This window comes from Bombyx mori, chromosome 18 (genome assembly GCF_030269925.1).
Source record: "Bombyx mori chromosome 18, ASM3026992v2".
NCBI classification, from domain to species: domain Eukaryota; kingdom Metazoa; phylum Arthropoda; class Insecta; order Lepidoptera; family Bombycidae; genus Bombyx; species Bombyx mori.
Window position 1 is genome coordinate 12251421 of NC_085124.1, and position 26456 is coordinate 12277876.

The window sequence follows — 26456 nt, forward strand, 5'->3', positions numbered from 1 at the left end:
AAAAACTTTGGTATTCTCATCTGTACTTTGTATTATCATTCATACCACTTGATATGAATACAGCAAGGATCGGCCGGATAGCGGTATCTACCCGTACGGGCTTATAACGCCGTACCACCAGTAAATAATAATATTAAAACATAAATTATTAAATATGAAGCTTTATGCCGATGTTGGAACTTAATTCTAAATATAAACCTTAAACTAAATAAATCAACAACAAAATTTAACTTAAACTATTTATTAATTTAATGACTGTGAGATTTTTACGTAAAATAATAACTACATTACATTTAGTGAATTAAATACAATATTACAGTTAAAAGCATTACACAGCCTAAATTTATGTTCGCACCGGATTTCAAATAATCTGGGGTCTCTTTCTCTTGGATACTGCGATGAGCTTTAATTTTATCAGGTTTAGCTTCAACTGAGGTAGCGTCTGGAGTAACAACGTGATTTTCAGGGGGCTTTGCTACAGCTGCAGCCATTTTTGCAGTTGTGTGCCCTTGCGTGACGCTCGTTTCGGTGGTAAAATATTTCGTTGTCAATTTTTGATCAGGTTTCGTTGTGAGTTCTTTATTTAACTCCGGTTTCACAGTCGTGGTGGTGTAAGAACTCGGTGCTTTGATGTCAGCAGCGGTTGGACTTTTTCTGGTTGTAGTAGTAATTTCACTTTTTGTTTTCGTACCTTTAGTGCAATTCAATAAATCTCTGACGTCAACGTAAAAGAATTTTCCGTCAAGTTGAGTATTATCGTAATATTCGTATTCGGGATTCTGGAATTGGGTCTCTTCGTCTTCCGTGGTCTGCGTGGTATTCTTCTCTATCTCCTCGGTCTTAGACCAAGCTTCTCTTAGAGCAGCATCTGGTTGGCATTTTAGGTTGTTGAGCGCAAGTTTCAAATTTTCGTTTTGTGTCTTATTCATTAACGACGTGAACCAATCCAACTGGCAGCTACACGGGAAGTTGTTGTCTGAAAAATGAGATACGTTAATTAATGAAACAGGTCTGCAGTAAAAGACAAATCACAGGAGATCCCTAAAACAGACGCTGAAAAGAAATACAAAAAAAATTATATACTTTGAATCCAATAACTAAGTCGCGTTGTTACTTCAAGAAACTTTTAATCAATTAGTATAATATAGTAATTGTACTTAAATACTACATAGTGTACTAAAAAAAAAACGTCGCTAGTAATTGACAAAAACAATCTGATGATCTTACCGTCAACGTCCAGAGTGCTGATACCACCATAGAAATTGGTCAAAATAGGAGCCATAACTTCAGCTTTTAGTATTTTTATTTTATTTCCTCTCAAATTTAGCGATATGAGACTCTTTAGACCTTCAAATACTTTTAAATTGTCTATATCCACAATATTATTGTGCGCTAAAGAGAGTGATTGCAAGCTCGATAGACCAAAGAATGCTTTGTTGTCTAGCATCTGAATCTTATTTCCGTCCAAATTCAAAGACCTTAAATTCACTAGCGGAAGGAATGTATTATCGCCAATAACCTCTAAACTATTGCTGCTAAGATCTAATTTCTGCAATTTCTTTAATCCAGAAAATGTTTCGCTATTCAAACTGAATATATTATTTCTATCGATCTCGATTTCTTTTAAATTGTTTAAATGCACAAACGCTCTGTCGTGTAGCGTCGTAATCTTATTGTTTGTTAAATAAAGTTTTTCTAATGAGGGTAAATTGACAAACACGTCTCTGTTTATTTCCACTATCGCGTTCGTGTCCAAGCCAAGTATAGCGAGGTCTTTGTGATCTGCGAAGGCGTTTACTTCTAATATTTTAATTTGATTGCCCCTTAAAGTTATTTCTTGAACAGCGCTTAGATTAGCAAAAGCGTATGCTCCAACTTTCTCTATATTACCATATTTAATGTCTAAGTTGAGTACCGATTTTGTGTATTTCAACGCCTCAGTCGGTATATATTTCATGGTGATATTGTTCTTTGTAAAAGTTAGTTTGGTCACGTCTTTAAGGTAGTCAAAGGCTGTCCAGGTGTCATCTTCTGGCTTTACGTGTTCAGCGAACAGGAAGCAATCAGCGCTTTTAAATATCTTCGGATTTTGATTGTCTTTGGTGCAGTAACATCGAACGTCCAGTGTGTTATTGTACACTAGATCACAGATGTTAGGGCGGGTGGCCCTTTTCTGATGGTGCGTTGATTTAGACTGGACAAAAGCAGTTGCAACGCACATGACTGCGATCACCCTCCAGAAGTTCATGTTGGTTGACATCTGAAAATGCAGATAAATGGCAGGTTAATAATCTTATATTTAGAATCATTGCGACCTAATAGTATTCATAAATTAGTACAGTACCCGTCGATAAATATTGCACATACATCTTTGGAAAGAGAAAATCGGCTATTTTCGGTTACGTAGAGCGTTGTCTCTGTCGCATATTAGCAATGTGACGTTTGTCAGTCTTCTTTGGCTCATTAGCAGGAGTGTGCGGTACTGTTAGCGTTTCGTGTGACAGAGATAACGCTATACGAAGCCGAAATTAGCTGATTGTCTCTTTCCAGAGGTCGATGTGCAATATTTATCGCTGGGTACTGTACAGTAGGTGTAACTTATTTTTAAACGACTGATAAGGGATTTTACGTAATGCTTATGGTTTTTTTTCGTACTCTCAACTCTAGAAGACTAGCCCAAAAGATGAACCGCTCAACATTTAAGGTATTTTTGTAGAAATAAAAAAAGGCTGCGTGTACTTATGTACGCGCGTAAGAAGTTATACTTTATTTTTATTAAATTTATTTCTTTTTTATTTATTTATATTTTAAACAATTTGAAAAAAAATCGATTAAACAACATCCTCAAACACGCATATTGGACATCCCTTTTCTTGACATCGTATAAATTCGATAATTCTTGGTACGGTTCTGAAAGTTCACCTGCGGCTATATTCAGACTCGCCAAGTTACGTCGGTCGTATTGTAATGAGCGATTTAGTGGGCAGCTTCATTCTGTTAATTTTGTGTCACGGTGCGCGCGCATCGTAAAATTTCACTCTCATCAATTTTTCGTAACGCGCCTAAAGAAGTATAACTTCAAAACTGTAATGCAAAGAATTTCAACTTCTATTTTACTTTCAGAATAATGATTAATGAAGCGTTTTCGTTTATCTATTGAAGTAATTGATTTTATAATTAAATTTAACAACAAAGAGGATTTATCCGTAATTTTGCTAATATCAATTACGTTTTTAGTTATGTTCATTCAAAAGAGGATTATAGAAAATGTTTCGTGGGCGTAAAAATTTCATGAGCATATTTAAATTAAAAATGTATTAAAAGCCTACGTGGGTAGATCTTATTCTGGTTCTGCTAATTTCTGGAACTAAGTAATAATAGGATTCAGCTCAAAGAGTGGGGCTGTTATATAAGACAATTGATTTTTAATGTAATGTCTATTAGCTCTCGTAATCAATTAACATCAAGGATAAGACGTCCGGTGCATTCGTAACTAGTGATGCAACGGTGTTCGAATCCCGCAGCCGGGTACCAATTTTTTTAATGAAATACTTACTTAACAAATGTTCACGATTGACTTCCACGGCTTAGGAATAGCATCGTGTAATATAAATGAAACCCGCAAAATTATAATTTGCTTAATTACTGGTGCTCAGATCTCTTGTGAGTCCGCACGGGTAGGTACCACCGCCCTACCTATTTTTGCAGTGAAGCAGTAATGCGTTTCAGCTTGAAGGGTGGGGCAGTCTTTGTAATTATACTGAGACCTTAGAACTTATATTTCAAGATGAGTAGCACATTTGCGTTATAAATTTCTATGTGCTCCGGTTAACCACTTAACACCAGGTGGGCTGTGAGCTCGTCCACCCATCAAAGCAATAAATAAAAAATAAAAATGAGCCGTGAATTAGTTCACATATAGTTAAAAGTATAACTGTATCAGAATTTGTTTGTTTGATATAAGTGAGGAGCGGTTTCCAATTAATTGAAATATAACAGTATCCTACTTCATACATTAATGTTGGATACATTCATCTATATGTATTTTAAATAGTTCTCCGAATTGAAGAAGACACGTTTCCATAGTAAAAAAATAAACGGTATAAAAAGTTTAAGTTTAATATCTCTATCAGGATTCAGTCTAGCCGGATGAACCAGAAACAATAGAGCGCTGCAAAACAGTGAATGTCGAATACTCAACAGTATAATCAAATGGAAATAATAGAGAACGCGAAGAGCTTAAAGCTTATGTTCGTTCAAGCAAAAAAGGCTTACTGAAGTGGAGACAGTCGATATAGTAAATCTCGCAGGCACGCCCTTCAACTGGTCTGTGGCGTTTTATTATGCGTAAGCCGGAACGCACGAGATGTGAAAAAAAGAATATAGTCTGTGACACTAGACCTTTTTACCGCCAAATATGAAAAACATAAAAATAATTTATAATGTGTTAAGTAACTGATTTAATGTAATTACTTTATGCCGCTATATCAATAAAATTCATATTGTTTCAACTGTGGTGTTAATTACATAAAACACGACCAGGCGAAATAAAGAAGGGATTCTATATGCACTCCCTTAGGTCTTTCCCAAAGAGATGGGGAAGAGGAGACCTGTATTTACCGGATGTCTCGTTGATTTGATTATATTAATAGCGCTCCTAATTGTTTAGGCAGATAATGTCATTCAGCCTCGAACTACATTTACTAGTTATCAACCGGTCAAGCTGTGACATTATCAACGCCAAATTTGTGCATAGGTGTGCTGCAAAATACTGTAAATATTTGGTTTTTGGTCGATGAAGTCATTCGTCTGTATTATTTTAAGTGTTTTTAGAAAGCTATACGTTGGTGTGTGATTAAATGCTTACCGATATCATTGGATGGTATTTGATAGTGTCTGTGTCGACATACTGTAGCTCATGGATATTAGTGATGCCAAGAGTACAGACAGTAGCTGCCCGCCTGTTCAGGACTTGAAGACTTTGGTTAAAGAAGGACGCGTTATAGATCAGAACCAACCCACTAACCAAACCACTCCCCTCTTACCCATATCGTCTTTCACGCAATCCATCCATTTCTTCTTAGGTCTACCTCTTCCTCTATATCCTTCCAAATTCATAGTTAGCATTCTCTCTGGCTATCAAAGTATGAGAGTTAATATAATTTTACCGTTGTTTCACTGCTAAGCTCCTACTAGACTTACAAGACTTACTAGTACACTTACAAGATTATATAGTTAAGGAATGTGAACCTCTCAATCCATTATGAAAGAATAGCTCCATTCAGAAATAAGATGAATAGTAGTACCTACTAATGTAGGCTTGAAATACCCTAATATCAGTAATAGAAGTCAGCAATTGGCAGCCTATCAGCAATTTACTAACATTGTGACGTGGAGACGTCGTCGATTGAAGTCGTCGTGGCCTAAGCGATAAGACGTCCGGTGCATTCGTGTTGAGCGATGCACCGATGTTCGAATCTCAGGCGGGTACCAATTTTTCTAATGAAATACGTACACAACAAATGTTCATGATTGACTTCCACGGTAAAAGAATAACATCGTGTAATAAAAATCAAACCCGCAAAATTATAATTTGCGTAATTCCAGGTGGTAGGACCTCTTGTGAGTCCTCGCGGGTAGGTACCACCACCCTGCCTATTTCTGCCGTGAAGCAGTAATGCGTTTCGGTTTGAAGGGTGGGGCAGCCGTTGTAACTATACTGAGACCCTTAGAACTTAAATCTCAAGGTGGGTGGCGCATTTACGTTGTAGTTGTCTACGGGCTCCAGCAACCACTTAAGACCAGGTGGGCTGTGAGCTCGTCTATCCATCTAAGCAATTAAAAAAAAAACATACCTATTTTGAAGATTTATTCCATTTTAAAAGTTTCACATCCGGCATTATGGTTTTGAATATACGAAATATATTCATGTCGATTATTATAGGAGAAGGCCGTCGGTAATTTGCGGCAGCTTTATGATAATGGCGATGTAACAGCAAAGGGAATAACTAAACGATGTTTAACATTGTATTTCCATAGTTTAGAATTTTGACTCGATTTAAATAAAGAAATATAAGTCAGTGTAAGCTATTTATATTTCTATTGAATAAAACAGTATCATGCTCATTTCAATGAATGATTAAAGTAACAAAATAGTTTTTTTTTAATTAACGATTCTTTTTTTTTATTTATTGCCTTTGTAGGCAGACGAGCATACGGCCCACCTGATGGTGAGTGGTTACCGTCACCCATGGACTTCAGCAATGCCAAGGGCAGAGTCAAGCCGCTGCCTACCGCTTCTTCTTTTTCTTTCCTCCATCGTATCCCACTCGGTGCGATCGGTACAGCTAATTTTTCTCTTTCATTCTCTTCTATCAGCCGTCATCTCAACACTCACTCCTCTCTCTCTCATATCGTCATTAACACATCCATCCATGCCTTCTTCGGTCGATTTCTTTCCCCTCTACCTTGCACAACCATTTCCATACATCTCTTAGTCAAATGCATCTTCTCTCTACGCATCACATATCCATACAACGCAAACCGTCCCCTTTTTAATTTGTTGATTACCGGGGCTACTTTTACACTTCCTGTGATATCATTCTTTATCTTGTCAATTCTTGTCACTCCACACATCCATTTATTGACGATTAAGAATCGTAAATTGATTACAGATTCAGGTATTGGTTTTGTTTTTCAGTTAACTTGCAGGCTGAGGTTAAGGGCACTCACTTTGTCTACGGTCTCTAGGTACCACTTAACGCCGGATAGATCTAACTCGTATGTATAAAAACAACAGGAGAGTAATAAAAAGTTTATAAATAAATTGTATACACTTAATGTTTGAAAAACGAAATAAAATATTAATTTTTCAGATGTTTTATTGTTATTATTATTAAAAACTCCACAATTAATACGTTTCAGTGCTTAGCTTACTCGTATGCATAAAAACAACAAGAGAGTAAAATAAGTTTTTAAGTAAATTGTATACACTCAATGTTTGAAAAAAAAAATATTCATTTTTAAATGTTTTTTTTTTTTAATTCAACTTCTACAAATAATACGTTTCAGTATTTAGCTTGCAGGCGAGTCGTGAGCATTCCAAGCTATTTTTCAAATTTCGTAATCGGAACACGTTTAATGGGTTCGTTTATGGGGTTCGGTGCGGCCCACATCGATGTTCATTTGACGATTAGTTACATACAACATAAAATACAACATAACATACTTATGAACATTCAGTGAAGACATGCTTCTGTATTTCATAATTAGTGATTACACTAAATCTATACTAATATATTAATCTACAGTGATTTTTACGGATGTTCCGTTATAACTACTGAACCGTGCATGTACTTAATGGATAGGCTAATAGGTCTTTATTTATCGAAATGTTAATATTGTTATGAAACAAACTAATGCATTTTGTCCTGGGTTTCCGAAAAGCTATTTGATTTCTTTAATAACTTATCATTACGATAAACGGAGATAGAAGGACCTTGAAAAATAATAGAGTTTATGGGCTTCTGACAAAGTTCGATTTTCAAACAACCACTACATATCAGGTGGCCTGGGAATCATCGAAGTCATACCATGGAGGCAGACGCTAACGGACCCAGGATGTCCAGTTTTGGAGACCAAAGCTACTGTTACTAAGTACATGAATATTTTTTTTTATTGCTTAGATGCTTGAACGAGCTCACAGCCCACCTGATATTAAGTGGTTACTGGAGCCCATAGACATCTACAACGTAAATGCGCCACCCACCTTGAGATATAAGTTCTAAGGTCTCAGTATAGTTACAACGGCTGCCCCACCCTTCAAACCGAAACGCATTATTGCTTCACGGCAGAAATAGGCGGGGCGGTGGTACCTACCCGTGCGGACTCACAAGAGGTCCTACCACCAGTAAAATTCCATAAATTTTACCATTTCACCGTATTTCAATAATGAGTCTGTCTGTTGAGTTTTTATCGTCAGTGGCGTTCAATAATATCTAAACCCGAATCCGCCGTCAATAAATGGTTATTTCGAATATACGAGTATATTTTAAGAATTACATCGCCGACATTACGCTGCAATGTAAACACATAAATGTTTGTTGTTATAAGATTGATTGTGAGACGACTAGGCCGATGAACTCAACCATACGAACCGTAATCAAACTTTGAATCACTCGTTAAAAATAATGTTAATGAAATTAACATCCAAGAAATACTGAGTCAGATAGCGGTCCATGCGTGTGTTATGACTTAAATATTTTCTAGGATTCTGTTTGAATTTTTTTTTTGTGTTTCTTATAAAAGAGATATTTAGTTGTAGTTTTTCGTTGATAGGTACTTGTTATATAGTTTTTTTATGAGCTGTCACTAGGTGCGATGCATCTATAATGCTGTTAAATATTGTTATTATTTAACTGTTTCTCCAAATACAAGCATGTATTTTTGTTTAAATGGATATTCCAAATTTGTAGCTACATATTTATAAGTTGAAGATATTAAATAATTTGAATTTGTTGTGTTGCTGCAAAATAGATATTCGAAAGAAGGTAATTTTCCTACACGTATGTGGATATACAGGGATGTGGGTCAAAAATCCTTTAACGAAATTCCAGTTTACCTAGTAAAGATCTAATCACTCCCACCTCGTTCACTTCTATTTTGCGCGGATCTATAGAGACCAAGTATGACCAAACGCATAGACTAATTTGTCTTAGATTTCGGAACGAAGTTAATAAAAAATAAAATAATTTTTTACTGGTGGTAGGACCTCTTGTGAGTCCGCGCGGGTGGGTACCTCCACCCTACCTATTTCTGCCGTGAAGCAGTAATGCGTTTTGGTTTGAAGGGTGGGGCAGCCGTTGTAACTGTACTTGAGACCTTACAACTTCTATCTCAGGGTGGGTGACGCATTTACGTTGTGGATGTCTATGGGCTCCAGTAACCACTTAACACCAGGTGGGCTGTGAGCTCGTCCACCCATCTAAGCAAAAGAAAAATAATCTAACTTTCCTCTCAGTGAGGTGGAAGGTAACAAAACTACAAGACCTAAGAAACTAAATTAATAAAATAATTTTTTTTTGATAGAAATCTACAAAACTAAGACAATAAAACATCAAACAAAGAGCTTCAGCTGAAAATACGAAAAAAAAGCAATCATGAAATTAATAAATATTCCGTGAAAATGTGATAAACAACAGTAACATCCAACACCAACAGTTACCCAGAGTGAGATTACAAAAATGAATATACTGTTAGTAATCAGTTTTCACAGCACTTTGTTTACATATAAATTTGGCAGCGTTAAGCCTACAATGAATTAATTTTATTGAGATCAACTATATCGTTCACTAAATCCGGTCATGGACGAACGCTTTAGAACGGGTTCCGTATATTGGAATTAAATGGGAAGTCCAGCGTGCGGCCCGCATGCTAACCGATTATCGAAGTCCGTAGAAGGCACTAGAGAAAAGAAGTATGCTGCTATGGATGCGTTAAGGGAATGTTGTAATAATAGCGTAACAATAGCGTAGCTTTCGTTTCGTATTTCTTTTCAAAAACCTGATTCGCTGATAGCCTAAGGGTCCATTCCAGCTACGCCCAGACGGCCGACGAGCTCAACCTCAGGGAATTTGCCAACTAACCCTACCAAGATCAGTGCTTCGCAGAAACTACCACCGGATCGGAATCGCGACAAAAACTCAGTGGATCGCCCACGCTAATGAATTACCGTACTACGAACAGTTTAGAATCAGAGTATCGTGTCGAGCATGTCTAATTTAATAAAATTAAGATAGAGATGAAAAATAACTAACTAACGATACCTTAGATAGATAACTATACATGATACCTTAGAACTTATATCTCAAGGTGGGTGGCGCATTTACGTTGTAGATGTCTATGGGCTCCAGTAACCACTTAATACCAGGTGGCCTATGAGCTCGTCCACCCATATTAGCAATAAAAAAAGATAAAAATAATAATTAAAAGTAATAAAAAAAACATAATTTTGAAAAATTCCTTGTGTGCACTAGTCTTGAACTCATCTAAAGGTTACACTAACATGCGATATTCATCAATATGGCCGTATACCTACCAAAAGTTTTTATGTTAACGTCGTTTCTGCAGCGGAACTCTAATATGCGAACGAGGTAATAAAACATACGCCCACTGTAAAGCAAGTGCCCGATTTGAATAATCTAAACGTATTGTTAACAATAAATATTCCGTCACCGATGAAGAAATTAAACATGGGTGGTCACGCGTGGTCAACCTTGTGGTCGTTTAGTGGTAAATATGACGGGCTTTGTGGCGTCATTGTCGAAAATAGCATTTTAACACAGAAGGTTTTGGGTTCATTTTTGTTTTGTTTGTAACGCAATGATTTATTGACCAGGTAATATTTAATTCAGTTTTTGCAAATCGTAGACATAATTAAGATTACTTTTACACGACTGCCCGTGTCCGTAAGCAATAAAATTAGTTTTAATTATAACAAGCTTTTTAATTTTTTTTTTAGATAGGCGAACCATCTCACGGCCCATGTGGTGTTAAGCGGCTATCGGAGCCCATAGATGTCACAACGTATACATACACACATTGAGATATGAGGTCGAAGAAATGATGAATTCAAGCAGGAAGGCATGACTACTTCGCAGCAGAGATAACCGGAACACCAGATCTTGAGTTAGAATGTCTTAATTCCATCGGTATAAGAATTCTGTAATCCTTCATATCGGATTTCATCTAGATTCCATACTTATTTTTCTGGTTGTTAATGGTACGTGTTGAATATATATTTTTATTCCTTAGATTGTTGAACGAGCTCACGGCCCACCTAGTGTTGATTGGTGGCCGGAGCCCATAGACATCTACGACGTAAATGCCGCCACCTACCTTGAGATATGAGTTCAGAAGTCTCAGTTTTTACAGCACAACGGCTGCCCCGCCCTACAAATCGAAACGCATTACTGCTTCACGGCAAAATAGGCAGGGTGGTGGTTCCTACCCGTGCGGACTCACAAGACGTCCTACCACCAGTAATAATAATTAGTGGATGGCCACAATCCGTTTTAAATCTGTAAAATACATCGTTTTGTTGAAAAATTTCACGTACGTTGCGATCCTGGCAGGGTCGCCATGTGTTGGAGTGACGTAGGCAAAATAAAAGAGAACTGTTCAAGTCGACAATTCGTGTAATACTGTCATAATTTAGCGTGTGCAGTTACAAATATAAGGTTAGGCGAGCTGCACACTACACCATCTTACGTTGGTGGTACTACTGTAACAAAAACTTTCATTGGAAAGTTTCATATCACTCGAACAAACCGTCTGCAAGTGCACAAATTACGTACAAACAAACGCGGAAACAATTTTTTTTTTCATGAATAAACAAACCTACCTAAAAAGCTTTACGTTTATTTCGTTCGCTAATTTGTCAAGTTAAAAGCAACTTTTTGCAACGCTTTCCCTAATTTTCTCTTTTTGCGGAAATTCTGATCCTAAAAGTATGCTCCCTTAGGTATTGTAAGCACGCCATTCGGTGCGAACAAGGCGACTGTTAAAACATCTGCCCTTTTTATTGGATTCTCTTTTATATCATGGGTTTTAAAGCTCTTTACTGGATTTGCGGAAGCTTGGGAGTCTGGTGACCACAGCTTAGCCTATGGTTTTGCATTATGGAGCACAAAGTTGCGAATTTATAGATCAAACTTTGCATATTTTTTTTAGAAACTTTGACAGATTCTTACCGTTGCATGGTTATTGACTGACCTGAACAGATTATACCAAGTGAGTTGAATTACGTAAATCAAACCTAGTAAAATCTTATAATCTAGTAAAAGATAACCTGAAAAAAGTATCTTCACGTACCCGTCATCATGACGCTTACTTCTTCTTTTTCTTGATCTTATCCTGCGTTATGTCGGGTTGGCGCAGCTCTTTTATGATAAGATGAGCATAGGCATAGGAATTTGACATGAATTTTACGATCGGTCGCTTTCCCGGTGTCAACCTTCCTTGAGTAAATCTACAGTATTATAACCATTACAACGTGCTATAGGGAAAGAGCTTTCAGTCCTTTCTTTTGGTGTTTCTTTCACAAATTTTTTTTTGATTCTATGATTTCATTCAAAAGGATCATCTTTGCTTTTGTAACAGCTGAAATATCGGAATATCAATATATGCCGAATACGTGGTATTAAAAATATCTAATTCATTCAATTTTAATTTTAATATTTTGACTGGCAATGAATTAGAGCAAATTCGTTTTTTTTTACATTAAAATGAATAAAGTAATTAAATACCTTGTATTCGCTTACCAGATCACAAGCTACAAATTTGACCCGTAAGTTTAATAATTGCCGAAAATTATATAAACTACAGTTAAAAACCGTTTAGCGCACGGATATATTTTCTAGATTAACACAAAATTACATCGTAAAAGACATCTGCGACTCCGTGAACACATATGAGTAATGGGCCTACTATTTTAACGACATAATATGTGTGAAAACGTTGTTATTATGTAGAAGCTACCGTGTTCAATTGACAATCGTCGAATGGTCGCATTATGTGGAAGGCATTGGGGAAGGCCTATGTCCAGCAGTGGGCAGATAAAGGCTGATGATGATGATGATGATGAATGGTTGGTTTTCTGACGGCTTCCTATAACGACATTGGAATTATAATTAAAATTTGTGGTTTATTTTAAATAATATAAATTCGGGGAACTTATGAACAATACAACATAAGATTAGCCAAAAACCTTGAGATACGGGGATAAGGTCTTAATAGCTTGAGAAAGACAGCCTTGTTTCTACTCTTAAGACCTGGATCATTGTTTAGTGGAAGAAATAAGGCCGTGTGGTCTCATAGGACGTAGAATTTTATATCACAATTTAGATACCTAAGAAATTATTGCAAAGTAATCACCCTTGTGAAGAAAGGTGCTATATAGAAAGGATTTTTTTTTTCCTACCTAAGCTGGTAGCCTGGAGCGGCTATTCCAGCGTAACCGTAACTAGTAGGTGAGCTCACGGGGCTCAAACCTGACGACGATGCTAACACGAACCCTAGCAAGAGCCGTGCTTCGCAGAATCTACCACCGGATCGGAAACGCGACCCACTGAGAAGATCCGGCGAGAAACTCAGTGGGCTGTGTCTGAGAGTTAATTTACTCGTCGAGCCCTTCGTCGCAAGCGACGGGTTCGACGAGAACGGTGACCGGTGCTTGAAGTACCTAAAAGCACTGTCAGTGGATCGGGAGGATCCGAGATGACGTGTTTTGGGCGACGTCGACTGCTTTTCATTCTATAGAAAGGAATGAAACGACTACGATATGGAAGAACGAATGGAGAGTATTACTAGGTCTTATCCATTTGATCTTTGTTGTCACAGAAAAAACTAAACACACAATAAATGTCTATTATTTGAGGTACTAATAATTAACCGGCTGCTGATTTTTGCTACTTATATAATTGTACTAATTTTATCGGTGTTACCTCTTCTCAGATATACGAGTACTCAAATTTGATCAGTAAGCATTGTACAGGCAATGCTAATTCATAAAGCACGTGTAGCGTTTATGCTGACTCCTGCGTTAGCAAAAGTCAATTGATTTAATTTATATATCGGAGAATATTTATCACGTGAATGGCTAGACGCAGATATATTTTTTTCATAATCCTTTTTTTTAATTGTTTAAATGTGCGGACGAGCTCACAGCCCACCTGGTGTTAAGTGATTACTGGAGCCTATAGACATAGATATAAGTTCTAAGGTAGGGGGTAATAGGCGGGGTGGTGGTACCTACCCGTGGGGACTCACAAGAGGTCCCTACCATCAGTAAATCTGGGTAGAAAAGAATTGAATCCGGAACTGCATAGCTCTGTGTGATTCAGATCGAAACTGGACGTAGAACATAAACAAAAAACCGAACCGAAACGCATTACTGCTTCACGGTAGAAATAGGCGGGCGGTACCTACCCGTGCGGACTCACAAGAGGTCCTACCACCAGTGAACGAGCCAAGGATAAAATTCCTTTTTAGCATCGATTATTGTAACGGAACGTTGTAGAGAGAATCACTGAATCATCACTTACGAAAATCGCGCCTATTCAGGTTACACAAACATTGCAGCGTCTTGAACAACGCGAACGAGTTTTATAATGTAACAACCGTGATTGATGTGAATCGAGTTCAGTGGAAGAGAATAGAAAATGATATGAATATAATTTTATAGATAGTTGAAACAGACTAATGTGGCTCAAGAGTCTCCTGTGACCCAACGGTGGGTATCTAGCACTTAAAAAATTTTTTTAATACGATTTAAGAATACAGCTTTTTTAAATGACTGACATAATAAACTTTTGGGTTACGTCATTTTTTTTTGCTTAATTAGAAGAATGAGCTTTATAGTCATCACAATGTTGATGCCGCTATCTACATTGAGACATTAGTCCAGGTTGCAATTGAATCGGATAACTGCCCTTCAGATAGCAAAATCCTATTGCTTCGGGTACTGGTTACTGGAGGCCATAGACATCTACGACGTAAATGCGGCATGCACCTTGAGATATAAGTTTTACTGGTGGTAGGATCTCTTGTGAGTCCGCACGAGTAGGTATCACCGCCCCGCCTATTTCTGCCATAAAGCAGTAATGCGTTTCGGTTTGAAGGGTGGGGCAGCCGTTGTAACTATACTGAGACCTTAGAACTTATATCTCAAGGTGGGTGGCGCACTTACAGTCGTAGATGTCTATGGGCTCCAGTAACCATTTAACACCAGGTGGGCTGTGAGCTCGTCCACCCATCTAAGCAATCAAATAAAAATAAGGTCTCAAGTATAGTTATAGTTCAAGTATAGTTACTTTGGCAGCCAATTGATTTTCCTGCTTATGTCTATACCCGAAGTAATATGATTTTGCCGTCTGAAGAGCGGTTATCCGATTCAATTGCGACCTGGACTAATGTCTCAATGTAGATAGCGACATCAATATTGTGATGACTATAAAGCTCATTCTTCTATTTAAGCAAAAAAAATGACGTAACCCAAAAGCTTATTATGTTAGTCATTTAAAAAACTGTATTCTGAACACTTATCTTAAATGTATCCAATATATTACGTCATCGATAATCCTCGATGCTGTCGGTCGTGGCCTCTCTGATTTATTTTCTCTTGGACTATCTTGCGTCAGCTCACTCTATCCTCGACTGCGTGGATGCGCCACCTTGGACTAATCTGTCGAGGGTAGAGCGTATTCTATCTCGTCCGACCAGAGCATTCGACCTCTCGTTAAGCTTACATTTCAGGCAGAGACAGTCACATTCTTCCTGGCTTTTTTAGGTCCACCGTTACGGAATTTAGGAGTGAATTTTTTTAATTTTTTTTTATTGCTTAGACGGGTGGACGAGCTCACAGCCCACCTGGTGTTAATTGGTTACTGGAGCACATAGACATCCACAGCATAAATGCGCCACCCACCTTGAAATAAGTTCTAAGGTCTCAGTATAGTTACAACGGCTGCCCCACCTTTCAAACCGAAACGCATTACTGCTTCACGGCAGAAATAAGCGGGGCGGTGGTACCTACCCGCGCGGACTCACAAGAGGTCCTACCACCAGTACGAATAAGACTATCTATAGCAAAAGATTAATAAATATTTCTGATATTCCTACGTATCTCCGCTTGGCTTACCAAAATATTGTCTCTAAATACACATTACCCCAATTAATATTTATTTAATAAGTCATACGCTTACATCTTCTTTGTACAGTTAATTGGGTTAAGGGAATGACAAAACATTTTGCTTGCCATCTCGGCGTGAAGTTTAGGGAATAAGGTACAAGTTGCCCTTAACTTTGCTATTTTGAAAGCTTTAATACAATGTTTCTAGGCTAAGTTTTCACCGAAACGGCCGTGGCCACTTGGTAATGTACGCAGATGTGTGTGGTTAACCTGAAAATTTAATAGAATAAAGAGGTTGTTCTATCTGAGATATTCCTAGGTATAATGCGAGTTTTTTTTTTTTTGCAATTCTGTGTAATATATTACAAAAATAAAGTTTTTGTGTACATTTTTATAAAATTTGCCTAATCAATATTCGAATTTAGAGTTTACAGTTCATCGAGCAGTTGAAATTGGTCGGTAGCCCTAGATGGTCTCAACGTTATTGTTCGGAACTTTTATATATGCAAAATATCATGAAAATTTCGCTAGCGAGATTCAGGCATCTGTCCAATACCTTGTGTTCTACGATAATTTTTTCCTAACTATGCTGATAGCCTTGAGAGGCTATTTCAGCTTCACCCTAACGTGTGTAGGTGAGCTCACGGGGCTCAAACCGGAGAGATGCTAACACTGACCCTAGCAAGAGCAGTGCTTCGCAGAATCTACCACCGGATCGGAAACGCGACCCACTGAGAACATCCGGCGAGAAACTCAGTGGGCTGTGTCTGTGGGTTAATTCACTCGTCGAGCCCTTCGTCGCAAGCGACGGACGGTGGCCGGTACTTGTGGTGCCTAAAAGCACCGTTAATGGATCGGGAGGATCCATAATGACGTGCTTTGGGCGACGTCGACTGTTTACCATTCGGTCTACAGGATCGGGTATGTAGTTTCCAGAGGCCACGACAAGAGGGTTCTCATGTCGTGCCGCCTTCTCGAAATGGCGCAATGATGCCGACTGTAGATACTTACTGTCAGAGTCGAGCTCCAGAACATCGTGGAGATCCACGTTTCTCAGGAACCATGGTGCTCCGACGGCTATTCTGAAGAATCGGGATTGAATTACCTGAAGGGGCTTTAAGTTGGTGCGGCCCGCTTGAGCGAACACTATGCTTGCATACGTCATGACGGGGCGTAAGCAAGCTTTGTAGAGAGTCACCTTATTTTGAAGGGACAATTTGCTTCGTTTACAAAGTATAGGGTCCATAGTAAAGTCCTAATATGAAGGCGGCACGGTCGCGTACTGTTGAAAGGTGGGGACGGGATGTCATCACTCTGTCGAGGGTGACGCCTAGGTATTTGATCTTCGAGGCCCACGGTAAGGGCTGGCCAAAGAGAGTGACGGGGGTGCTCTACGATAGCTACCGATATTAGCTCAGTTTTATTATTGCTTTAAAAGAATACATAACCACTTAACAATACCAAGGCCCACTTCATTCATTAAGTGGTTACTACAGTCCACTTTATTCAATAATGCACAATGGCCCGATAGGTGCGTTGGGTCTTGGAGTGTTTTGAGATATACTTGTAGTTATTACTACTAGATATACTCGATGCTATTAATGGTGGTAGGACGTCTTGTGAGTCCGCACGGGTAGGTACCACCACCCCGCCTATTTCTGCCATGAAGCAGTAATGCTTTTCGGTTTGAAGAGCGGAGCAGCTGTTGTAACTATACTGAGACCTTAGAACTTATATCTCAAGGTGGGTGGCGCATTTATGTTGTAGATGTCTATGGGTTCCAGTAACCACTTAACACCAGGTGGGCTGTGAGCCGGTCCACCCGTGTAAGCAATAAAAAAATATTGTCTTACATGTGAACTAATCGATCGATTTCCTCATTTAACGGACCTTAACTTCTTAGTATCTGCTAGACAGAGACAGAGACAAAAAATAGTAGGTATATCCGAAAGCAAAATAACTTTCTCCAAGAATCCGAACGGGAATCGACCCTGACCTCATTTTATATGGTCTGGGTCAATAAGCACTTTTGCTGTTATTGTTGCCATGTGAGGTTCCGACGCCCATGATAGTACAGAAGGAAAATTCTAGGTTAGGGACATTGCTTGTGGAACAATTAATTTATTGTTTGAATAAGTTCTAATAAAATATATATATTAGAAGTTTGTAATAATGGTCGCTAATTCTGTTGCTAACGAAATGATAAAACAGGTCCTCCCACGCCACAGGACGTAGACGATCTAAAATCTGTTTGCTTACATTTCGAGCTGTACCAACTATTTTTGTACAAGGATACCGACTTTCATAAATCTAGATTTTTTTTTATATCTTACAGAATTTAGACAATATTTTGGGTTAGAGCTGGCAAACCATTGGCGAGTTAGATTTCTTGTCGTGCTTAGATTTTTGTAGTTCAATGAAAATTCGCTTATAGTAAATTTTTTACAGAAAGTTATCACGCATGAAGGCTGTTCTGATTTTGGTGAATTTATAGTATCAGATGTACCTGTTGAAACTTAGAAAGTGAGGAAGTAAGCCTTGTGAAGGCAGTCAAAAAGAAATATAATAATTGTAAGACACGCGTAACTGCTTTAATAAAAATAATTTGACTAAAATTTAAAAACACTACAAGAGGCCGGTATGGAACCGCAGACTTGGGCCGGGTCATAAGTTATTCTCAACTGACCTACGACGGACGAGCAACCCGCGTATCGCGTTCCGACCGGCAGGTGGTTCTGACTCAGTTGGATATCCCGGAACACCAGCGGCACAGACGGAGACGGCCTGACGGGCCGCCGTATCCCGGAGAGCGGCGTCGTTGGTCGTCGACGATCCGTCAGTCAAGGGTCCTCCGGGTGACGCCACGATTCTGGTTGTAGACGTTGTAGTGTTGACCGCGGGACCCCCTGTTTAGCCCGGGTTCTGACCCTGAGCGGAGGGACGTAAGATGACAGAGTGCAAGGAAAGGGTAGGGCTCTAAAATATCCTTGGGCCCGCGGTCTACTCCCAACATCTACAGATCGTCAAGTCCCACATACCCCATGCGTCCCTTAGGCGCGGACCCCTCGCATGAAGCTAGAACCCGTGCCCGAACAAAAAAAGTGCAATAACTTATTCATCTACATATTTATAATTATTAATTATTATTAAAGTTATAGTAAAAAAACTAAAGATTTAGAAGAAAATACAAGGATCGTTAGTAAATTTGACGTTGTTATAGGGTGAATAGTCAGTTGTGCTTCACATTCTCAATCCAGGAAAAAAACTAAATTGATATTTACTCAATGCTGAGTCATTTTGTTTCTTTTGTAGACAGAGTATATATACAGTATTATTATTATTATTATTTATTGCTTAGATGGGTGGATGAGCTCACAGCCCACCTGGTGTTTAGTGGTTACTGGAGCCCATAGACATATACAACGTAACTGCGCCAACTATCTTCAGATATAAGTTCTAAGGTCTTAGTATAGTTACAACGGATGCCCCACCCTTCAAACCGAAACGCATTACTGCTTCACGGCAGAAATAGGCAGGGTGGTGGTACCTACCCGTGCGGTCTCATAAGAGGTCTACCACCAGTATTAGTACAATAGCAGTGGTAGTACAAATATTATTAAACAGCCCACATGTGATGAGTGCCATTCTTCGTGCCAACTTTTCACAATTATGCAGGAAAGTCGCGTAGACGTTATTTGCGGAAGCCATCTGGCTTGCAATAACCAGCTGTGTGAATACGCCACAATTGAATTACCTAGATAATTAGAGAAAATAAAGTTTTTGAAAAGAAAGAGGGCGAACATATTATGTGAGTAGTCAGAGTTGTTGCAGAACGTTATCTGTTAATAAGGTATTGAATTGATCACTTCTCAAGCCTCAACGTGCCGCCGAAAGACCAAAGGCTTTACTTTCCTTATTGAAAGAATAGCTTTGAGGATTCGCATCGTCTTTTGTTCGGATTCAATTCGGGTCAGTGCCAGATATTCGGGAATCGAGAGTCTGGGCGTATTTGTTCTTACAGACGTACATAACGAGCTGATAAGCTCGTACCGACCTGGTATTCGACGATACCAATCCAATATCCCTAACGCAATAAGCGTACGAAGTCTCAAGTGCATTGATATAACGAACATCAAAACGACAGCTTCGCGATAGAAATAGTGCGTTAATCTATACTAATATACAAAACTACAGTGGTTTTTATGGATGTTCCGTTATAACTACTGAACCGTTCATCCGATTGACTTGAAACTTGGTATTCATGTAGAAAATACATGTACTTAACGGATAGGCTAATATTTATATGAGTGTTGGACTGCCTACACCAGTTGCGGGGGCGTTAATGATGAGAATTTTTGTAGGGGTGAGAAATAATAATGTTAATTTTAAATGCCCAGCGAAGCGGACGGGTACAGCTAGTAATATTATATTAACAATGTACGCTTTAGAAGCAGAGATAAAGACACAAGAATTTATTGTACTAAAGGAACATTGCCCCGAAATACGATAAGAACGAGTGACGCTAGCACATGCTATTCCACTTATTGTTTGTCATAGAAAGTACATCGCTCCGACACTACGTGCAATGAATATACTATAAATCTGATAAATTTAAATATAAAACCCTATTTATTTGTTTTTTTTTAATCGTTTTACTGACACATTGACGATTGTATTAAAATGTCATTATTGAGAATATTGAAAACATCTGAAAGACAAAGCGGGATATTTCAATTGCCATCAAACGTAGTACAAAGATTCTGAAAATCATTGAATTTCAGAACGCAATAGGCGATCTTATTGATAAAAAGAACTTTTTCTTGTAGACATCTTTTGAGCGAAAACAATAATTACATATGAAATAGATGAGTACACTGGGGCGCACTTACCACAATTTATAATACAACGTTATTAGTTAATTAGTCACTTGGTTTTTTTTTTATAAATTAGATGGGTGGACGTGCTCACAGCGCACCTGGTATTAAGTGGTTACTGAAGCCCATAGAAATTTACAACGTAAATGCGCCACCCACCTTGAGATACAAGCTCTAAAGTCTCACGTAAAGTTACAACGGTTGCCCCGCCCTTCAAACCGAAACGCATTACTGCTTCACGGCAGAAATAGGCAGGGCGGTGGTACCTACCCGCGCAGACTCACAACAGGTCCTACCACCAGTAAAATACTAATATAATAGTAAAAAAATTGTTAGTAAGATTATTTTAGTTACAAATACGTATATAACGAAACTATTAACAATCCTAAGAGCTAAGTGCAAATATTGAGTCACTCCAATATATGACAGCATTAAGCTCTAATATGAAAGCTACCGAACAAAATAGGGGATGACGTAAATTAATAATGTTTCGTCTCTTAGTCCTTAATTGCATTTGCTTGTCAATTAACTGACAACCCTGACAGGGAGCCAATCACGACACAGAATATTGCGGCTCACGGCTGCTTGAAGCTTACAACGTACATTTGTTTATATACACCAAGTGTATTGGTGTTCGAGAAGTATTTAAAAATAGGGGAAAATGGCAAGATCTTCCAGCGAGCGGGCTTAATGGCTCGGTAAACCGACAGTCTGAATATATTTCTTTTTTGAAGTGTACCTTAGATGAAACGGAATATAAAGGTGGTGGTAGGGTAACCTCAAATGATTTCTAAGGGAATTCCCTGTGAAGAATTAAGCACAGCTGGAAACAGTCTAGTAGAGGCAGAGATTCCAAACGCTCATCAAACCTAGTTTACCAGAACCGTCTTAATCTATGGTATGTATTTCGAATACATAATCTTTGAAATCTACGTTTAAGTCGCTTAGTCAACTAAAAGGGCTTGCTTCTTTACCTGAACGAAACAAAAACTTTACAGTAGTCTAGCGATGCAACGGTGTTCGAATCCCACAGCCAAGTACCAATTTATCTAATGAAATAAGTACTTAACAAATGTTCACGATTGACTTCCACGGTGAAAGAAGCATGTAATAAAAATCAAACCCGCAATATTATAAGTTGCGTACTACTGGTGGTAGGACGTCTTCTTAGTCCGCACGGGTAGGTACCACCACCACCTTGCCTATTTCTGCCATAAATCAGTAAAGCGTTTTGAGTAGAAGGGTGGGGCAGCCGTTGTATTGTAAAAACAGATCTTAGAACTTATATCTCAAGGTGGGCGGCGGCATTTACGTTGTAGATGTCTATGGGCTCCGGTAACCACTTAACTATCTGCCCATCTAAGCAATAAAAAAAAATTAATGCAACCGTAGCAGAACTAATGTCGAACGTTTGAGCTGATAGCGCATTGATGAAAGGGTTCTCGGTTGCATGGATTGAAAAGGGCATCTTTGGATCCTACTTAGTAAATGGGTGAATCACATGACTTCGTCTTATTTTAAGTAAAACTTTTTTTATTTATTGCTTAGATGGATGGACGAGCTCACAGCCCACCTGGTGTTAAGTGGTTACTGGAGCCCATAGACATCTACGACGTAAATGCGCCACCCACCTTGAGATATAATTTCTAAGGTCTCAAGTATAGTTACAACGGCTGCCCCACTCTTCAAACCGAAACGCATTAATGCTTCACAGCAGAAATAGGCAGGGTGGTGGTACCTACCCGTGCGGACTCACAAGAGGTCCTACCACCCGTAAAAAATATAAAAACATAAAAATGTCAAACTTCTACGACTTCCTTCTGACAAGGAGAGGGTATTAAAAAAAGATACATAGCCTGGTTTTTCCACTGCCTCTTTCTTTGTATATTGGGTTATTTTTGTTGCATGTTTCTATTTAAAGAGCTCAGTGAAAAGTGGCTACTACTAGAGCCAGTAAACACTATAACTAGAACGCCGCGGTTCGTCGACTATCCCCAATTATTATGAAGTTAGAAAAAAAATCGAATTCAAGAATGGAACGGTTGTTCCTTAAGCCAGAATCGTTAAGATGCTCTTATTTTAAGACCAGTGTATTTTAAAATAATTATGTGTAATTGATAAATAAACGCCTTATTTGAATTATACCTTAAACAAAAAAATAAAATCAAATCGAAAATAAGACGGAAAAATGATTAAAATGTTTAATAATAATAGTTTGAAAAATCGTATGCCGCATTGCGATCTTCCAAATCGATTTAGTTTACACATACGAAAGCAAGCGTCATAGCTCGTAAGTTTAGGTATACTCCTGGAAGTAAGATTTACGTCGGGCCCATATCGATTCCCTGACAGCCTCTCGGGGCTGTATAATGAATCGATTAGAATGCATTTGCCTTGAAACCTTAGGGACGTTTAGGTGAGCTTCCTTTACGTAACAGAGATTTATGTTTTGACATTTCTATATCTGTCAAATTGATTTTTGATTGTCGAACAGTTTTATTAAATGAAAACTTTTTGTTAGGTACTGTATTTGGCGCGCTTTTTAACTAATTTTGAAATGTCATTTTGTAGAATTGAGTTTTGATTTTTTAAAGCATTAAATATTACAAAAAAATTGCAAACCGATTCAGAGGCGATCGTCTAATAATTGCTATGACACCCTGCTTCACTTCACATGTTTTAATTATGGATGTGCATAAGTGCTCGTGATCCCGCTACTGACGAACGGATATCAGAGCTGATAAGCCTCATGACATGCCGATATCTACTTGGAGACGAAAATTCCTGTTATTTCCTACGTTTCTTTTCAATTGCTATGACATTTGACTAACGCTGTGATTCCTGATGACCGTTTTCCACAATGAGGGAGTCACGCCAATCAGCTAAATGAGGCTTATAGAAGTAGTATTTTAAAATGTTCATGCTCCCGTTATGGCGGTCGGTCAGGTATTCACTTTACATCTAGTGGGCCATGTAATAGAGGGTTTTTTTTAAATTTTTTTTTATTGCTTAGATGGGTGGACGAGCTCACAGCCCACCTGATGTTAAGTGGTTACTGGAGCCCATAGACATCTACAACGTAAATGTGCCACCCACCTTGAGATACAAGTTCTAAGGTCTCAAGTATAGTTAAAACGGCTGCCGCACCGTTCGAACCGAAACGCATTAGTACTTCACGGCAGAAATAGGCAGGGTGGTGGTACCCACCCGCGCGGACTCACAAGAGGTCCTACCACCAGTGTAGGGTGTAATGCAGCATCAAAAAAAATTATTTACATATCACTGACACGAGGCAAAGGCCTCAAGCCGCAAGGCGACATTGCATCGCTGCAGAAATGAATGATGTTACCAAATTTCACATACTATATTTATGTTTTTTTTTTATTGCTAAGATGACCGGCAAACGTAGTCATGGCCCGGGGGAGTCGGCAAGGATGACCTCTGAAAACGCACTGTGGATGAACGCAGTGGTTCTAGACAATGTGGTTGAATTATAATCTAATATATAAAATTCTCGTGTCACAATGTTCGTTCCCATACTCCTCCGAAACCGCTTGACCGATTCTCATGAATTTTTTTATGCATATTCAGTAAGCCTGAGAATCGGCTACTATCTATTTTTCATACCCCTAAGTGATTAGGGTTGTCCACCCCTAACATTTTTTTTTTATTTGGACTTTTTTTTGTTATTTTGAGGTATTATATGGTTGAATGAGGTTTTGTTATTTTTATTATATATTCCCTCATCGTTCACAGCACTACATACCTCTTTCACTCATTTACCACATCCTTACACACTTACAATAAGTTAGTTTTTTTTTTTGTACACTAGAACTTCCCTAGAAATCTTATAAATGGCAAAACAATGTTTGCCGGGTCAGCTAGTAACATATAGAAACTCCGGTAGCGAGCAGCACGATACTAAAAACGAGATGAACAACTCGTTTCAGACAATTCCCAAAGTTATTTTGTTTATTATTTGTTCTTATAGAAAAAAAAAGTATGGACATACAAATATACATTTTTCAATTAAATGAGTAACAACTATATCATTTAATTTGATAACCTATAGCTTGAGTTACAGTCGAAAACAAAAAAAGTATTTAATTCAATGATTATCTAACAAAAAATTCAATCTAACATTATGCAATACAATATATTTATATTATTTACTACATTTACTTACTATTTTAATTATGCAACATTTTCCAAAAAAAATAAGTGTGTTAAATCATTATTATTTTTAAAACAAATATTTAGAAAAAAGTATTTACTCACATTAAAAATGACAGTTCCAATTTTTTGTTTAAAAACAACAGTCTAGAGAGTCACTACAACATCATTGCACTATTCAAATTTCGAACGAGACACATTCTTCGAATTCGCTATGTCCGCCAAGGAAACACGTCTACGCGCCTTCGCGGCCTTACTTGAACTAAAGCACAGATTAAACTCACTAGTTACTGAAGTATGAAATGATATTTCCAGCTTCGAACGACAATGTTCTACCTAGAAAAAACATTTTCAACAAATAATTACACTATTGGATTTAGAAGAATGATTAAACAAACACAGTGAATCATCATGTAAAATAAAAATATACTTTGTCTGTAAACACTAAGAACTGGCTGGACCGATGTGACAATTCCGTAATTGAAGTCCGTAATATTCCACGTTAAGTTTTTAGGTTATGAAAAAAAAAAAAGAAAAACTTTCCCGGAAACGGAACGATTCAGAGATCGATCATAAAATAAAACTACTTATGTTTCGATTGGACAACGTCTGTATGGTGAGTAAGTTTGTTAGAATTCATTCACTTTAGGCAGCAGGTTGGCTTTGCCTCTGGCATTGTTGACGTTCATGGGCTAGAGTAACCACTCACCGTCAGTTGGGTCGTACACTGGTCTGCCTACAAAGGCAAAAAAAACCTTTATAGATATTTGTTGGTAGCGTTTGCTCTAAACCAATGATTGAAAATTTCTTGATTCGTTTGTTAAAATTAATTCATTAATTAAAAAGTAACAAAAGCACCAACTAGGAAACATACCTATTTTTAAATATAGAATAGATTAATATGAATCCCATTTTTTTATTATATTTATTTTTTTATTGTATAGATGGGTGGACGAGCTCACAGCCCACCTGGTGCTAAGTGGTTATTGGAGCCCATAGACATCTACAACGTAAATGCGCCACCCATCCTGAGATACAAGTTCTAAGGTATCGAGTATAGTTACAACGGCTGCCCCGCCCTTCAAACCGAAACGCATTACTGCTTCACGGCAGAAATAGGCAGGGTAGTGGTACCCATCCGCGCGGTCTCGCAAGAGATCCTACCACCAGTGCTTCTGGATCAACAGCAATACGCAACACGTAAGTAATAGGCGGAAGGCCAAATTATGTTTCATTTATTTTTATATGGGCTACCAACATTACAACACAGACAACCACGTGAACATAACAAGTAGCGCTTAGATTAATCTCACACTAAATGTTTTCTCAGTTACAGGTCGGTGCATGCGGTTGCGAAAGAAGCGGTTGGTATTTTGAGTATATAAAAATTGTAACATTATTACGCATTACTACCGTTCTCAGCTACTGAAGAGCTAGACTGATTTGAGACAAAAAATCATGAAATACACACATACACCTTTGCAGAATTTCCTTGGATTACGCAAGCTTTATACATACCGGTGGTTTTACTGGTGGTAAGACCTCTTGTGAGTCCGCACGGGTAGGTAACACCATCCCCCCAAATTTCGGGTTGAAGGGTGGGGCAGTCGTTTTAACTATACTGAGACCTTAGAACTTATATCTCAAGGTGGGTGGCGCATTTACGTTGTAGATGTCTATGGGCTCGACTAACCACTTAACACTAGGTAGGCTGTGAGCTC

At 38.3% G+C, this 26456-nt stretch overlaps 1 protein-coding gene across 1 annotated transcript; it reads right to left on the reverse strand.

Annotated features, from left to right (window-relative positions):
- Positions 1–225: 225 nt before the first annotated feature.
- Positions 226–25362, reverse strand: LOC101746528 (connectin). Its single transcript, XM_004928284.5, has 4 exons — positions 25166–25362; positions 24841–25071; positions 1228–2260; positions 226–976 (listed from the first exon to the last, which is right to left on the reverse strand). Exons 3-4 carry the CDS (start codon positions 2258–2260, stop codon positions 294–296), a joined length of 1716 nt encoding a protein of 571 aa, XP_004928341.1. The 5' UTR covers positions 24841–25071; positions 25166–25362; the 3' UTR covers positions 226–293.
- Between the last annotated feature and the right edge of the window lie 1094 nt (positions 25363–26456).